Below are 18,401 nucleotides of genomic sequence, written 5' to 3'. Positions count from 1 at the left end.
CATGGAGTCACAGGAGGAAAATTATGTTCATTACTGACAAAAAAATTCCATGGCAATTGTGCCTCTGTACAATTATCAAGTGAACTTCATCTGTGACAGCTATCACGTTAAATGTTGACTAGAAGTCTATAGTCCGCTATGCCACGTGGACTATAACTTCATTTCATGCCATTATATTCCCAGTGAGGAAGCATTAAGCAAAACAGGTTGAGCTGTTGACCTACGTTTAGCAAGAAAAGTGGGAAAAAAATATTAAAACCACCATTTCCCTTTAATTCAATCAATTGATTTGGTAGTTTAGTGTCTTTGCTGAAAAGGTAATGGGTAATGTCTTCCCCTATCACCTCATCATGGCAATAATAGAAATAATCGAGCTATTTCTTTAGGCCTTGTAAAAAAAAATGTTTTATTTTTTACCTGTTTCTTTTTTATTAAGAGGCTGCAGAGAAAGGCACCATAAAAATTGAAAACTCAAGATGGCTTAATCAAATGAATAATGAGTTTAATGATCTGAAACCTAACCTAAATGTTTTCATTAAAAAATAATGAAGAATTTATGACTCCTTTTGATGTAAGGATAGCCACCAACTAACCAGAAAAGTAAAACATAGTTCTTTAATATTAAATATTATAAAAATAAAGCACAGACACCAGCTACAAGGAAGGGTAGGGTTTTTATCATCATAGCCTTGGATAGGCAGGTCAACACAGATAAAAAGTAGAAATAATTATTCTAGCCTTTCTTACTAACCATTTGTGTGAGGGGGGAAGGGGGTATGTCTGAGAGACAGACTGAGGGACATAGGAGACAGGAAGACAATGAAAGTGCAGAGAAGGTTAAAACAAATGTAAGTGGCAGAGCAGGATGGCTCTTCTCTGGATTCAATTTTCTGAATTTAAATTGCATAATGGGTCTGAATTTAAATAAAATTGAACTGTCAACCTCTTTTTTCTCCCTAGCCCATTGAACATCTCTTCATCTAAATAGCTAATATGTGTATAGTCAGAACAACTACTTAACATTTACCAAGCTTTGTATCGTTTGGGGTCTTTCTTGATAGCATTAAGCTAACCTGTAATTTTTAAGGCAGCTCTGATTTTAAATAATCTGCTCAGTATGAATAATGATCCTGTCCCATCCACAGATGACAAAATCTGCCCTTTGATCGTGTCTACAAAAATAAACATGAGTCTGGCTGGCGTGGCTCAGTGGCTGAGCATTGTCATGCACCAGGAAGTCTCCAGTTCGATTCCGGGTCAGGGCACATGTCCCGATTCCAGGCTCGGTCCCCAGTAGGGGGAGTGCATGAGGCACCTGATCAATGTTTCTCACCTATGTTTCTCTCTCTCTCCCTCTCCCTTCCACTCTCTGAAATCAATAAAAAACATATTTAAAAATATAAAATAAGCATGAAGCTTATAATGCTATCATTATTGCTTATTATTATTATCCCTGTCACTATTCCGTTAACCTGGAGATAGTTGCTGGGACCCTCTTCTCTATTCAGTGGGTCATTTCGGGACCTGGCTCTCTGAGCCACAGGCGATCGGAAGCCTGGAGGAAGCAATCCTTGCTCACTCTGCCCCAGGAGTCAGTGTGCAATCGGCCTGCTCACCGGCATTTACAGCCTCCTCCCCAGGTTCTGGTTCTCTTCCTCCCTCCCAACAACAGGGCCTCCTGTGCTCTTTTGGGCCTAGAGAAAGCCTCGCTATTTCAGAGCACTTGTTTGCTGTGCTGACTCCATCTCTTACACAGTTTCCTCAGTTTTCAGTGTGATTACCCTCCAGGAGCCCTCTGTGTCTCTCACGGAATCTTTCTAGTAGCTCCAAGGCCAGAAAGTAGACAGAGAGAGAGAAGTAGGGGTGCACTCCCCACAGGCCATTTAACTGCTAGTACTGGGGACTGTCAGCACTTTCTGTGGGAGTCTGTGTGCAAGGGCGTTTGCAAATCAGTAGGGTGCGCGTTTTTCTTGCCTATTATAAGGCATTGCATCTTTTGAGACATGCACTGGTTTCTAAACCAAGCGCTGAATCCAACCATCTTCACTTAGTCCCTCTGGTACAACATCCTCAGAGAAGAGAATCTGTTCAGTTCCTACACTGAGTGTAGAGACTGAAGAGAAATTCCTTGCCTTTGGAAAGATAGCCACTGTGAACTTTCTCCATAGATTTACTGGTCACCGTGTCTGCAAACATCTCTACATCATTTTATATTAAATCTCAAAGGACCTGATCCAACAAAGCCTACCGAGGCTCCCTTGGATGACTGCTTTGTCCAGCGTTTTGCTTCCTCCTGGAAATGTGCTCCTTCTGCGCCTCTGTGCGCCTACAGAGGGCGCAGTCCGGGGCTTCTGTTATGTTCTGGAAAATGGAACTAAGCAATGAGCTATTTTAAAAAATATTTTGTCAGGGGATTTTTTAAGTGCATTAGTTTTGTAAAAGAGCTGATTGCATGTGTCTGCTGTCTCTCATACATGTGGTGTTCTTATAGCACACGATCCAGAAGTAATTCTAAAACTTGTTCTAAAACTGAGCACATACCTTCTTCATGCACATACACATTCTCATTCCTAAATGTGCTTTGAAATTCTTCTTGAGCAGATGATTTCTAAATGGTAAGAACATAAGAATCATCGTGCAAAGTAGATTCATTTCCTGTCCTAATTTGGGATTTTTACTTTTTATGAAGTCCTCAGAAAATCTTGCATTTTTGCCAATTGTATGACTCAGGACAGCCTGTGATAGTTGTTATAACAAACAAATAAAAATCTTGGTTGCCTAATTCAACCAGTGTGTGCCACCTGCACAAAGTCTAACACAGATGAGCCTGGCTGAGCCATGGCTCGGGCTGCCCCCACGCGGTTGCGCCACCTCGGTGCCCATCGCTGCCAGACAGCAGGGACACTGCGGAGGATCGTAATTTATTTCCCTCTATTCCAGTCACCAGAGCCAGCGACATGGCTGGGCCCTCCCTTCGGGGCGCTGTGGATGTACTTCCTCTGTGCTCAGGGTGAGAGGGGAGGCTATAGCGCCACAGTCTCTGCCCTGCAGACACTCCGCTTAGAGAACATGATACAAGAAGGGCTTTGCAGCCATGAGGACAGAAACCATCAGGTGGGAAAGAAAGAGAGAGAGAGAGAGAGAGAGAGAGAGAGAGAGAGAGAGAGAGAAGAGACGAGACAGACACATCCATTGGTTGCTTCCTGCACACACCTGGACAAGACCAAGGATCAAACCTGTAACTCAGGTACTTGCCTTTGATAGGGAATTGAACCCACAACCCTTTGGTCTGTGGGTCAACACTCTGACCATTTAGCTACACCAACCAGGGCAAGGAGTCAGATTTTAAAAATTTTCTTATTTGCAGATAACTGTCAATAGAAATGATGTTATCGAATTATTTATGGGACACATTGCATTCAATTACATGCTTTCTTTAAAAAAAAATGGAATTCTAGTCAATATTGAGCAATCAGGCAGGATTCCATTAAAAAAATACTCAGGAAAAGCACGAAGTCACTGTGTCTCCCCAGTGGCTATAATGGCCTAACATTGATGGATGGGGCACAGTATTTCCTATATTTTTGCTTTCTTCTTTATGAATTATTTGTAAGGGATCAGTACTTTGTAGGGGATTATTTTTGCCAAATAATATAAGTTACCAAAAGATAAAAATACTACATTATAAAAGCATGGCTGGAATTATCAGAAGCTCTAACATTTAATCAGATGCAATCTATTGTAGTTTCCAAAAATTTAACGAGGTTTTGCAATATAAATATTGAAACTTATCAAGAAATACTATATAATTATAAGTTAATGAAATTACATTTGGGACACATAGATTTGGAGTCTCCTTAAAAATACTGAAGCATAGGATTTACCCAGAAATTTGGCCTGAAATTTTATGTGAACTAATTCTAAAATAAGTTTAAGAAATACAAAATTTTCATCATTTTTTGGGTTGGTTTGAACTTGACATCTAATTAATATTGTCTTCTAAACCAGCAAGGTTCTCAGATATGGCTTTGGAATGTCCCATTAGCCAAAAATGTATAATAATGTCCTTTTATTTACAGGTAATGGTAATTGTCAGACAGACAAAGTACTTTCTAAGTGAGATAACACACTACCTAAAACTTTATATGAGCTGTCACCCAGATGTCTTGCTGAAAATAAATTCATGGCTATGGCAGCATATAACTACAAGACTGAAGAAATGAAACCTCTGGAAGTCAAGGACTAAACCCAAACTAAGTATTGTTATCCAAGTGCTTAGTGTCCTGGGAACAGGAGATCCACCATGCGCTCTGTGGTGGTGATGCCTTCAAACCACGACTCTGTTTTGCTGCCTTTCAAAGTGCATGACTTGTGTCGGGTCAACTCCGTATCTCAATACCACCTCCATGGCTAGTGCTATCTGAGCCCAGAGAGCAGTACTCCCATCATTCTCAGTCACTAGAATAGTGGTTCTCAACCTTCCTAATGCCGCGACCCTTTAATACAGTTCCTCATGGTGTGGTGACCCCCAACCATAAAATTATTTTTGTTGCTACTTCATAACTGTAATTTTGCTACTGTTATGAATCATAATGTAAATATCTGATACGCAGGATGTATTTTCATTGTTACAAATTGAACATAATTAAAGCATAGTGATTAATCACAAAAACAATATGTAATTATATGTGTGTTTTCCAATGGTCTTGGGCGACCCCTGTGAAAGGGTCATTCGACCCCCAAAAGGGTCACAACTCACAGGTTGAGAACCGCTGCACTAGAAGTATTACTGGCCATGTACCACCATTTTCAGAGAAGTCTAGTTTCCAATAACATCTCCTTTTTCATTGAGAGAAAAATACCAGCCAATATTGAAGCCCATTTATTAAAAAAATATGTAAACTCTACTTCTTTATTATTAAAAGAATTTATTTATCTACCATATCAGACACTTGATGCAGTTACATATAGTTGAAATTTAAACATATCTACTATAGAAAAGAATCCGATACAAAGCAAATATGTAACCATAACTAAGAATTGACTCAAGTAGCAGCAATGGCGAGTGCAGAGAGAAAGCGGGGAGGGGGACAGGAACTTCCCTGCAGAGGAAACGGTCACGGTGAAGGCAAAGCTGACATCGAGCTCTCTGCCAATCATGGAAAAGTGGAAAGTGTCGGAGATGGCACTATCCTCACAAAAGTAACAACAGAATCACCACACGAGGAGCGATTCCACTTCTGGGTCTTTACCCGAGTTAATTAAAACCACTACTTGGAAGGATGTCTGCACCCTCTGCTCATCGCAGCAGCATCTACAACAGCCACGATGTGAGCACCTCAAGTGCACTCTTGCAGTTTGTGGGAACGCCTGGTGAGAGGAAGCAGGTGAGGTGTGTGGGTGGTGGTGGGAACACCTGATGAGAGGAAGCAGGTGAGGTGTGTGGGTGGTGGGAACGCCTGGTGAGAGGAAGCAGGTGAGGTGTGTGTGGGGGGGGTGGGAACACCTGGTGAGAGGAAGAAGGTGAGGTGTGTGGGGGGTGGTGGGAACGCCTGGTGAGAGGAAGCAGGTGAGCTGTGTGTGTGGGGGGGTGGGAACGCCTGGTGAGAGGAAGCAGATGAGGTATGTGGGGGGTGGTGAGAACGCCTGATGAGAGGAAGCAGGTGAGGTGTGTGGGTGGTGGGAACGCCTGGTTAGAGGAAGCAGGTGAGGTGTGTGTGGGGGGGGTGGGAACACCTGGTGAGAGGAAGCAGGTGAGGTGTGTGGGGGGTGGTGGGAACGCCTGGTGAGAGGAAGCAGGTGAGCTGTGTGTGGGGGGGGTGGGAACGCCTGGTGAGAGGAAGCAGATGAGGTGTGTGGGGGGTGGTGAGAACGCCTGGTGAGAGGAAGCAGATGAGGTGTGTGGGGGGTGGTGAGAACGCCTGGTGAGAGGAAGCAGGTGGGGTGTGTGGGGGGTGGGAACGCCTGGTGAGAGGAAGCAGGTGAGCTGTGTGCACTAAAGCCTGGCATTTCCTGTCTGCTCCCAGATTAAAGGGAAGCAGCTCAGAGCCCAGGGCAGCACAGTCATCACCAGGAAATGGTATTTTAAGTAGCTGAGAAGAACTGGGAATCTGAAGTGCCTCAGCGACAGTGATGGTATGAGAGGGCGGAGGATGGAGGTGGTTAGGGACCATGAAGGTCACTCTGTGGAGCCCCAGGGGCTGCGGGGAGATTCCTGCCTCTGCCCAGCTGGAGTGAGCCCTTCCCCAGGAAGGAGCGCCTGAGGGCCTCAGCGCCCCCCCCCCCGCCCCCGACAGCAGCCACACTGCCTGGCTCCCCTGACAAACCTGAGGGTCTGAGCCTGGCTGGTTGGCTGCTGACAACAAGGGAGGTACGGCTCGAGGCCAGCAGAGCAGAATGTGGCCGGTTACCCCAGGCAGACAGCTGCCCGGCCAGGTTGGACTCACAGGAAGGAACGTCGCCGTGAGCCACAGGGCGGCACTGGGGACTGTAAAATAAATACCGAGGAACAGGTATAGGAAATAAATTTCTTTTCAATCAAAACTTGGTCCAAAATCCCAAAACAAAGCAAACATTTTATTCCAATTAACTTTCACTTTTTCTTTTACTATTGTTAATAATGAGTAAAAGAGAAACATAAGGAAAAAAGTACTTTGAAGTGCCATGCCTTATTTTTTCCTAGAAATGTGTTTTTATACCAAAATGTTATCATAAAACCAGAGAGAGAAAAAACGGGGCGCGGAGGCCTATTTCCTGAGGCAAAATGTTCAGGCGCGTGAGCTCCTCTGCTTAACACTGTTTCCAGCGAGGCCCCAACCATGTGCCTGGGCTCCAAGGAGGAATGCTGGCTGTTGGGAAGTAGAGCTTTCTGATAAAAGTACATTCACGCCTGGCCCATGAGGCTCGGTGGTTGGGCATCATCCCGCACACCAGGAGGTTGCTGGTTCCATTCCAGCTCAGGGCACGTGCCTGGCTGTGAGCTCGATCCCCAGTAGGGATCTATGAGGCAGTAGATCTATGAGTCTCTCTCATCCACATTTCTATCTCTCTCTCCCTCTCCTTTCCTCTCTGAAATCAATAAAATCATGTTTTTCAAAAATAGACCCATCTACAGTAAATATGTGGTTCCTCGGGCTCTTGATAAAGAGAAAGTCTGTGACATTCTTCCTGTTTGAAAACAAACGTGTTCGGATCATGAGTGAATGAGTGAGTGGACAGAAACCTAATTTAAAATGAAGTGGGGGCCGAAACCGGTTTGGCTCAGTGGATAGAGCATCGGCTTGCGGACTGAAAGGTCCCAGGTTCGATTCCGGTCAAGGGCATGTACCTGGGTTGCGGGCACATCCCCAGTGGGAGATGTGCAGGAGGCAGCTGATCGATGTTTCTCTCTCATCGATGTTTCTAACTCTCTATCTCTCTCCCTTCCTCTCTGTAAAAAATCAATAAAATATATTTAAAAAAAAAAATGAAGTGGGGCAGAGGAGGCACTCTCAGCCCTCGCCCCTCACAGGGCCTGAAGGGAAGGACTTGTTCAGAATATTCCTCCCCCCGCCTCCCTACAGACCACTGCAGCCTTTGCTGGGCACACACCCTCTGGCTGCCTCCGCTGCAGGTTCCCAATTTGCAGTTCCCTGTTGTTCTGGAATAAACCCACTTTCTGGAGACACGCTGATTTTGTGTTTAGGTCCACAGTACTCTTGTCACCTTGGATATGGAATTTTCTTTTCAGGAAAGACAATTTAAATCCAGAGCTATCTCTTATTTTTTTCAATGGTTGACTGAGATATAACTAATAGCAGAGGTAGTTCATTTCTTAATATAAAAAGCAATTCTTTCTCACTATAAGAGTAGGACACTTCTTTTAATGGTAGAAATGAGAATTTCAGATATCAATAAAATTAAGATAGCTGGTATGCATAATTTTAATCTAATGACTTAAGATATGAGTTCTGAACCTGGACAGAAATATATTACCTTCATAAAAATAATAACCTGATAAACTGCATCCCCAGTGGCATTGATTGAAAATAAAGTATATGTATATTTGCTTAAACTTAATAATATCTCTGTTTTCATTTTTTATTTAACTGCTTCAGGTAATGTCTGAGAATTATGAACAAAGATTATGAAACAGGTTATTTCTTATCTTCTAGAAGTTAACGAACCAAGTGAACAAAGAAACCACTCTTCAAGTCATTATAAACATTGCAAAACGAATCACTGCACATCTCCTCTACAGTCGCACAGAGGAAGCTGTGTATGACTCTCCAGGGAAAGGTATAGTGAATGCATTGCTCACAATAGGTATCTATCCTATATAGTAAAACCCTAATATACAAATTGACTGAACAGCGGAACAGCCAGTCACTATGACATGCACTGACCACCAAGGGGCAGACGCTCAATGCAGGGGCTGCCCCCTGGCTGTCAGTGTGCTCCCACAGGGGGAGTACTGCTCAGCCAGAAGCAGGGCTCACGGCTGGCGAACATGGCGGCAGTGGTGGGAGCCTCTTCCACCTCCACAGCAGCACTAAGGACCCCTCAGGGGATGTCTGACTGCCAGCTTAGGCCCAAGGGGTCCCGGACTGCAAGAGGGCACAGGACAGGTTGACGGACCCCTCCCCACAGTGCCCAAATGTTCTGCACCAGGCCTCCAGTCTATAAAAATAAAAGCATAATATGCTAATTAGACCAGATGTCCTTCCTTCCAGACAAAGCTGCAGCAGGTGGGGGCCATGGCAGAAGCGGCTGCTGCTGCAGGAAGAGCCAATGCTTTTGCATGAATTTTGTGCATTGGGCCTCTAGTACATATATAAAAGGCTAAGTGACTGATGTACGTCCATCAGACCATCAGACCGACGGACCAGAAAGTACTTAAGACATGCACTGGCAATTTAAAAATAAACATTGACTCATGCATGCGCAATACATACTATAAAGCTCTCGCTGGCACCAATCACATGCATGTGTTTCCATCTGTCATTGTTGAGCATGCTTGCTCTGATTCCAAGAATTGATTTGTCCCCGTCTGACACTGGCCTCCCATTTAAATTAATTTGAAGACAGTTTCCCATGATGCCAGCATTTGAGATGAGTATTAATAAATCACAAGGACAAACTCTAGACAGATTAGGTATATTCCTCCCTGAATATTCTCAGTCTGTCGGACATGGTCAGTTATATGTTGCTTTCTCTCGAGTTCGAAGAGCATGGGATGTTAAAGTTGTAAATACTTCATCACAAGGGAAATTAGTCCAGCACTCTGAAAGTGTTTTCACTCTTAATGTGGTATAAAGGGAGATATTAGAATACATTTAATCAATTCATCAGTAATTGTTTGCATCAATGTTTTTATATCATGTCTTTGATGTTGTTATATCATGTTGTTATTGTTTATTTATTAATCAATTTATATATTATTTTCATATACATTTTACTAATTTTCTTTCATCTCTGACACCTCTATTATAGAGAAAGGGCAAATAGCGATATTAAAATATTTCTTCTAATTAATTTCCTTTCAATGTGCATGAGTCTGTGCTCCAGGCCACTAGTTTACTAATGATTGTTGATAAACTGGATCATTTAAATACTATTGGCTCTTTAATATGATTTGCATGGGAACAAATAGAGAATATGACCTTATATGCTTGAAGATATGGACTTTATTCTTTCAGTAATACATTTTCCAGGTCTAAAAAAAAATCACTCTATTTAATAATCTTTGATAGAGTAGGAAGTTCAGCTAACATAACCAACATATGACTGAAGATTCTGTTGGAACATATTGGTTTGACTTAATGTTTGTTTATTTATTTATTTATTTTTCAGTTCTATGTAAGTTGACTTTAATTTTCTATCACCAGTGCAATACAGCAGCTAAAAAACAACACTTTTCCTCAATAGCACGATGGCATATCCTGGGTTTGCTCATGTCTCTTATTCCAGTTTTAACATTTTCATTTGTCTTCAACCTGATGTTTTTACTTTCCCTTGGACCCTGCCTTACACTGTTTCACAGAGGTGGGTTCGGATCTGAGACGATAAAGGAAATGGAATAAATGGAACCAGGTTAAAGTTATATGAAAATGCAAATAGGAAGATCATCTTTGTTTATGTGTGAAGATGACTCTTCCAGCAAAATTAACTATTAAGTTTTTCAGTAAAACTATTTAGTTAAATTTTTTTTTTTTTTACTTTTTTGGAATAAATAATAAAGTAATTAGAATGTAGAAATAAAGAACAAGTCGAAAAGAGTTCTCAAGAATGTTTCGGTTGGAGGTTTAACTAATTAACACACAGCATGGCAGTAGATCCATCACATCAATCCCAGCTGAACAGAATGTAGAATGAAATTGAAAATGTGAGCAGCAAAGTCGCAGGTTCAGCTCCCACCACTCAGCCCGCTGAAGGCTAGTTTCCAGGTGGCACAGGAGATCCCTCTGCAGCCACTGCTGGAAGGAGGCCCTCATGTGTGAAATGTTAACTTGCACAGAAGAGTCCCAGTGCACTTGCCGCACCAGTTAACTTAATTAGTCCAGGAAGAGAGGGGCCTCGCTGCGTCAGGCAGAAGCTGTCGTTTAACTGGTGGTTATAATTATTTTTAAGTGATATTTACTTTGAGGAGGGAGTTGTATCTGAATGCCACAGAAGGGTGGAAAATTAATCAATGCTATTTCAAATTGATAATTTTGAAAATGAACACATGAATTTGAAGCCAAGCCAAAGCAGAGTTAAGCAGCTCAAAGGAACATATCCCCTAAGAGACACACAAAAGATACTTGAAATTCAGGATAAGGGGATTCAGTCATATCATACCTGGATAATCATCAAAATCTTTCTAATTGAATTTATTTGAAGCAAATATCTCACCCATGTTAATTTCTATTAGTTTCTCCTCTTTTATGTAGTCCTTATTCAATGTTTGACATTTTTAGTTTTATTGTAGATAAAATTATACTTTTTTATTAACCTACTAGGGGCCCAGTGCACAAATTTGTGCACCTTGAAAGGAACCGTGGGCTGCAAGGCTGCAGTGGGCACACGGGAGGGTCTCAGCCCATCTTCTGCACCCCTGCTTGGCCCCTCCAGCCATGGCCCTGGTCCCCTGTCTGCCAGCAGCTACACTCGTGCTGCCACCACTCCCACGTGCTGATGGCACAGAGTGATTGGGGCCGGCACCAGCAATGGATGAGAATGATGGCTGCTGCCCCAGTCGCCTGTCAGGAGCAGGGGAGGTGGAGAAGTCCTCAGGGATGATCGGGGCCAGCAGCTGCCACTTGTACCTGCTGATGTGCCAAGCGATCGGGACGGGCGCCAGGCTCCAGCAGTGGGTGGGAGTGGGGCTGGAACAGGAAGCTGGTGTGAGCACCGGGCAGGACCATGGCACATGAGAGCAAAGAATTTTCAGTAACCACCAGAGGCTCACCCCAATGACAGCAACTGGCGCCCCGCCTTGGTCTGGTGCCCCCCCCCCACTCACCTGCTCCACCATCCCACTGCAGCTCATGCCCGCCATGTTCCACGCTCTGCTGCCTGCAGCCAATACCCCCCATGTTCCACACGTGCCCCTGGTGGTCAGCGCACACCGTAGCAACCGGTTGTTCGCTCTATTTGCATATTATCCTTTTATTATATAGGACTAGAGGCCCGGTGCACAAAAATTTGTGCACTCGGGGGGAAAAGGGGGGTCCCTCAGCCTGGCCTGTGCCCTCTCGCAGTCTGGGACCCCTCGGGAGATAACGCCCTGCTGGCTTAGGCCTGTTCCCAGGTGGCAGAGGGCAGGCCCAATCCCTAGGTGCAGCCCCTGGTCGGGCTCAGAACAGGGCCGATTGGGGAGTTGGGGCGCCACCCCCTGTCATTCAAAGAGCAGAGTGGATTGGGAGGTTCTGGTGCCACCCTCAGGGTAGGGCCGATTGGGGGGTTGGGGCACCGCCCCCTGTCACACTCAAGGCAGGGTCGATGGGGAGGTTGCGGTGCCACCCCCTGCCAAGCACAGAGCAGGGCCAATTGGGGGTTGGGGCGCTGCCCCCTGTCACTCACAGAGCAGGGCCCATCAGGGGGGTTGGGGATCCTTACCTTGTCACGCACAGAGCAGGCTTGATCAGGGGGTAGGGGAGCTCCCCCCTGTCACGCACAGAGCAGGGCCCATCAGGGGGGTTGGGGAGCTCCCCCCTGTCATGCACAAGCAGGGTCGATCAGGGGGTTGGGGAGCTCCCCCCTGTCATGCACAGAGCAGGGCCCATCAGGGGGTTGGGGAGCTCCCCCCTGTCACGCACAGAGCAGGGCCCATCAGGGGGTTGAGGAGCTCCCCCATGTCCCTCACAGAGTAGGGCTGATAGGGGAGTTGGGGCACCGCCCCCTGTCACACACAGAGCAGGGCGGATCACGGGGTTGGGGCACCACCCTCTATCACCCACAGAGCAGGGCCGATCAGGGGGTTGGGGCGCTGCCACTCTCACACTCAGGGCAGGGCCGATGGGGAGGTTATGGCTCTACCCTGTCACACACAGAGCAGGGTCCGTAGGGGGGGGGCGGGGGCGGGGGGGTTGGGGCGCCACACCCTGTCACACACAGAGCCGCAGGGCGATCAGGGGGTTGGGGAGCTCCCCCCTATCAGGCACAGAGCAGGGCTGATCAGGGGGTTGGGGCACCTTCCCCTGTCACGAACAGAACAGGGCGAATAGGGAGGTTGTGGCCCCACCCCCTGTCACACACAGAGCCGCAGGGAGATCAGAGGGTTTGGGCGCTGCCCCCTGTCACACTGATCCTGGTGCTGGGAGGCATATTACCCTTTTACTATATAGGATAAAGGCCTGGTGCATGGGTGGGGCTGGCTGGTTTGCCCTGAAGGGTGTCCTGGATCAGGGTGGGGGTCCCCACTGGGGTGCTTGGCCAGCCTGGGTGAGGGGATGATGGCTGTTTGCAGCTGGTCACACACCCTTCAGGGTGGGGGTCCCCACTGGTGTGCCTGGCCAGCCTGGGTGAGGGGATGATGGCTGTTTGCAGCTGGTCACACACCCTTCAAGGTGGGGGTCCCCACTGGGGTGCCTGGCCAGTCTGGGTGAGGGGCTGAGGGCTGAAGCTCCCAACTGCTCCTTTTTTTCTTTTTCTTTTTTATTCTGGGCCAGCTTTAGCTCTGGCTCCAGCTCTGAGGCCTCTGCTGCTGAAAGCAGGTATCTGGTTTGTTTGGGTTCTATAATCGAAACAATGTATAACTCCAGCTCTGAGATCCCGGCTTGCTGAAAGCAGGTTTCTGGGGTTTTGTTTAGCTTCTATATTTGTTACAATGTTTCAAACTGCAGGCTCAGAGGCCGGCAAGGCAGGCAGGGAACGTTGGTTTCCTCCATCACTGAAGCAAGCAAGCCTCATGTTAGTTTCAAGCTGCCTGGCTGCCGGCCGCCATCTTGGCTGGCAGTTAATTTGCATATCACCCTGATTAGCCATGGGAAGGGTAGCGGTCGTATGCTAATTACCACGCTTCTCTTTTATTAGGTAGGATTGTGTTTTGACTTATTAACCCAAATTCATTTATCCTTTATACTGAATTGAATATCCCATTTGAGTATTTATGTTTGAAGGCCAAACATAGTAGCTGCATGATCACTTTTCTAATGTTACCAGAATTCTAAACTTTCAGATAAAGGCTTAAACACAAGTTATAGGTCTTCATATGCACTTGATCTAGACCAGGGGTGGGCAAACTTTTTGACTCAGGGCCACAATGGGTTCTTAAACTGGACCGGAGGGCCGGAACAAAAGCATGGATGGAGTGTTTGTGTGAACTAATATAAATTCAAAGTAAACATCATTACATAAAAGGGTATGGTCTTTTTTTTTATTATTCATTTCAAACAGGCCGGATCCGGCCCGTGGGCTGTAGTTTGCCCACGGCTGATCTAGACTGTACATTGTAGGATAGTACACACTTGATCAGAACCAGAAACACAGCAGCAGTAATTTTAGAGATAAATAAAGTGTTCCAGAAAAGGAGAGAGCACTGTGATTTTTTTCTTTCTTAATCCTCACCGGAGGATATTGTTCTCATTGATATTTAGAGAGAGTAGAAGGGAGGGCAGGAGGGATAGGAAGAGAGAAACATTGATAGGAGAGGAGCACATTTACTGTTTGCTTCCCGCGTGAACCCTGACCAAGGCCAGGGATCCAACGTACAACCCAGGTACATGCCCTTGACTGGGAATTGAACCCTCAACCCTTGGGTGTGCAGGCTGACACTCTAACCACTGAGAAACACCAGCCCAGGAGGGAGTACTACTATTAATAGTAACTTGGAAATCAGAAGAGATAGTCCAGTGATTTGAAATCAGTCTTTTGAAGTTTCACTAATATCGTCTAAAGGAGCGCCACTACAACAGACAGAACGTGAGGTTGTGGGCATGCTGTCTCTAAGGAACATCACACACCTGTTCTTCCTTAAGTGTCCTGACTAGACGGTGAAATATGTCCACTCTTGTCACGTGATCAACAACTAAAATGTCGTCACAGTTACAAGAGAAGAGAGTCGGTGCTTACCACGCAGGTCCTTGCCTTGGATGATGGCCGCCTCCACCTCGTCCCCGGCCACCACGGTGCAGGTGAAGGGCTGCCGCAGGAGCGCACTGAGCTCGCCGAAGGACTCCTGCCTGTGGAGCTGCCCCATGTAGACCAGCTTCTGGACCTTCTTCTGCGAGAGAAGGGAGTGGCGCTTAACGAGACGCTCAGATCACAGATAAACGCTGTTTCTGCCAGAAACGCTGTTCATAAACCAGCGCGGGGTGTGGTGTTTAACATGCATTGCAACTTCACGCGACCAGAGACACCTGTCCTGACACGGTGTGAGTTCTGTGCTACCGACGGACCACTTCGCACCTGAGGGGCCTGGGAGCACTGCCCTTCAGCGCACATTGCGCTTTTGAGTCTGCCAAGACGTTTAGGGAACATTGAGCTCATTCCGCTCTTCAACGTCCTCGGCTACCGTTTTGTAAGCACCGCTCAGCTCAGTGCGCTATCTCTGACACAGGGATGAGTTGGTGAGCAGCAAGATGAAAAAAATAAGGGAAGAAACAATGAAAATACAGGGTAGCCCTCAGGATAGGAGGGTGAGAGGAAGTCTAAAACGGGGTCCCAAGCCAAGAACTGTCTGGAAGGTGTGTCCCCCTTCCAACCAGTGCGCCTCCGCCCAACCTCCACAGGCCAGAGAGCCCTCTGGTTCACAGTGACGAGTGCACGGAAGAGGCCTGGCCAACCAGCAGCTCAGCTCGCATGCCCCATCGCCGCACATTCGCGTTCTGCCCGCTTGAGAACTTCATAAACCCGGCATCTCATAGACTGACTCTCGCGTCTGAGCCTTTCGCCCCTTCATGCAGGTTCTGGATGGCTTCATTTCTGTTTTCCCGGAGGTGTGGTGCTCCATCCCCAGATACCCCCGGTGCTGACCATGCAGCAGGCCCCGGGCACCTGGGTAGCTTACAGCCTCTGGCTAATGAAGGTACATGTAGGTCTTTGCCCAGGCATTTCATTTTATTTCTCTTGAGTGAATATGTACTGAAATTTCTGGGCCATATGTTACATGTGTTTCAGCCAACCTGATACCTTATAGTGATACTTTGTGGTGATAACTGGCATTTTTCTGATAAATAAAGATGTTAAGGGTCTTTCAATGTGCTTATTGGCCATTAAGCACATTGGTCATTGATATCTTGATCACAACTCAATATATCTTACAACTTATCTTACATTCTGATATCTTACAACTCAGTAAGGAGGAGAAAAAAAAAAAACAACCAAAAATAGTAAAAAACATTGAATAGAAATTTCACAAAGGAAGACACAAATAATGTATCCAATAAGCAATGAAAAGATGTTCAACATCCTTTATTCACTGGAGTCGATTAATAGATTAAAGAGAACATGAAAGTTTAAAACTTACCGCTCTTTTTGGCTGTAATTTCACGAGTCCTACAACATTTCTATAAATGTTACAATGTCCAGAATTAATATAAGCCACGAAAGGAATTATATTTCCACTTTCCACTATCACTGAAAACAAAAAAGATAATTCATTATTTCACACATTCTTCTCTATAAATGGTGAGTTCATAGAGAATTTCACACATTCATCTGTAAATGGTAAGTTTCTTAATGGATGCCAGGCTACAGGCAGCACTGCCTATGACAGACACCCACATCTGGCATCTATGGAGAAGGAAACATTGGTGTGACTGTGGCAGCAGAGGCCCCCCAGCCCCCGCTGCAGTGAACGGGGAGAAGGGCCAGAGGCGGGGGCCAGGGGAGAGAGGAGGTCAAGCCTCAGTTGGCATTTTTGGATCTTTGTGGTGTGAATTCCCTGCCATGCTAATGCCAAACTGCCAATGGTTCACCAACTGGCTTGCACAGTCGCCGAGTGTGTAACATCCCCGAGCCCGATGGAGCCCGGTTAGCACTCTCCTCTCTCGGCAGGGTTTAAAGCGAGGTCCTACGTGACCCGCCGTAAATTCTATTAATCCCCGAGCGTCCCGTTCTATACTTGACGTGGGGTAATTAAGTGCATATAAAGTGCTTAGTATGATGGCTGGCACCTCGATCGCAGAGTAAATCATGCTGTTAATGTCATTGTTTTTTGCTCAAATTTGTGAAGCTACCTTAAGACCAAGATCTGTTTGAGGCTGAACTGGATAATACCTTTATAATTACCCAGGCACTGATTAAAAAGCAATTGGAATAAAAACCTCCTGATCTACATAACATTTTAAATTATCAACATAATTTAATTTAAATAATAAAATCAATTAAACATACATAAATTAAAATTGCTACTTCAAATTGGCTTTTTATTTTGTTCATTTTGAGGCATATCAATATTTTTTTCTGAAAACCCTAAAAGTAGCAGAGATAACATATGTGTAGACACATGTGTCTCTCCCATGATTTTTAAAGCAGAGTAGTATTCCATTGTGTAAATGTACCACAGCTCTTTTATAATTAAAAAATAAAACTTTTGATTATTCAAAATTATTTATTTTATATTATATAAGAGTATATATCAACATGAGAAAATTTATTTATGTTATTAAAATAATAAGCTGGAAAATAGCATAGCTCTTTAAAAATTATAGCTAAAAAGAACAAGGTAACTATTGATAACATATTTACCATAAGCAAAAATAAAAAAATAACAGACAATGGAAAAATACTTTAAGATAAAACAAGTGGCTTTTCAATTTTTTGCTGAAATGTTTAAGAGAATATATTATCTCCCTCTCTTCAGATAATATTCAGAACTCAAAGTTTATAAAACAAAAATTGAAAGATGATTCTACTGTCAGTAATCAATTATTTTGCCTAAATAAATTATTACGGTAACACTTACACTCTCCTGTACTCTTTTTCTTACAGGCAAACAATGATATTACAAAGTTATTTAAGATATCGAAATGCGCTTTGTCTATAGAATTCTGTGCAGATTGTACAGATGGGGCATTTCCTCAGAGGCCACACTCATAAAAGCAATGATGGCCTTGCACCACGGTGGGGACAGTAGAGCCCGCCCTCCTTCCTTCAGCCAGCCAATGGGTGCAGAGCAGGCCTGGCACACTGCAAGGTCCCCGCAAGGAGAGGCGCACTAAGCACCACGGAAACCCATGGAAACCCTTTCCTCTTCACTTGCCCTGTGCGCTGCTCTGCCTTTTTTTTCAAAAAATATACATATTATTATGGATGCAGGTTTTTTCATTTTAATTTTATTTCCCACCACCTTTTATCTCCTCTGCGCCCTCTACCACCTCCACCCATCCCCCTGCCCCCTGCAATCACCATACTGTTGTCCATGTCCATGAGTTCATTCTTTTTTGCTTAAATGCTTCACACACACACACACACACACACACACACACACACACACACACAGGCTGTCTGCCTGCTCTCTATCTATAAGCCTGTCTCTCTTTTTCTTGATGGTTCAGTTTGTTCATGAAATTCTACATATGAGTGAGACCATGTGATGCTTGTCTTTCTCTGACTGCCTTATTTCACTTAGCATTATACTCTCCAGATCCCTCCATGGGGTAAAATTTTCTTCCATTTTATAGCAGAGTAGAATTCCATGGTGTACATGTATCACACTCTTTTACCCACTCATCTGCTGATGGCACTTGGGCTGTAATCCAAGCCATCTATAGGCCACAGGGAAGCATCTATAATATCCAGAAGGGCAGGGACCTTGTGCTGAAGGTCAGGCTACAAGGTCAAAGTCAAACCACTACTATGAGCCCATCCCATTCCAGGAGTGATTCTCCTTGGTCTTTCTAACAATCGCCACAAATGTTTGTCTTAATGAAGACAACTCCGGGGAGCTCTGGGTTTAAGGACATTATCAAAAGTGTGCATTTGAAACATTATTGTTG

General features: G+C 45.0%; 1 protein-coding gene across 1 annotated transcript in view; it reads right to left on the bottom strand.

Annotated features, from left to right (window-relative positions):
- CNBD1 (cyclic nucleotide binding domain containing 1) overlaps positions 1–18,401 on the bottom strand; it is a 209,708-nt gene that overhangs the window by 57,760 nt on the left and 133,547 nt on the right. Inside the window, exons 9-10 of the mRNA XM_036337501.1 lie at positions 15,929–16,038; positions 14,533–14,683 (exon numbers count right to left, since the gene is read on the bottom strand). Coding sequence (XP_036193394.1) covers positions 14,533–14,683; positions 15,929–16,038 — 261 coding nt within the window. The remainder of the gene's footprint in view (positions 1–14,532; positions 14,684–15,928; positions 16,039–18,401) is intronic.

This window comes from Myotis myotis, unplaced genomic scaffold (genome assembly GCF_014108235.1).
Source record: "Myotis myotis isolate mMyoMyo1 unplaced genomic scaffold, mMyoMyo1.p scaffold_m19_p_16, whole genome shotgun sequence".
NCBI classification, from domain to species: Eukaryota; Metazoa; Chordata; class Mammalia; order Chiroptera; family Vespertilionidae; genus Myotis; species Myotis myotis.
The sequence above is the reverse complement of the archived record's forward strand: the minus strand, read 5'-3'. Positions and strand labels throughout refer to the sequence as shown.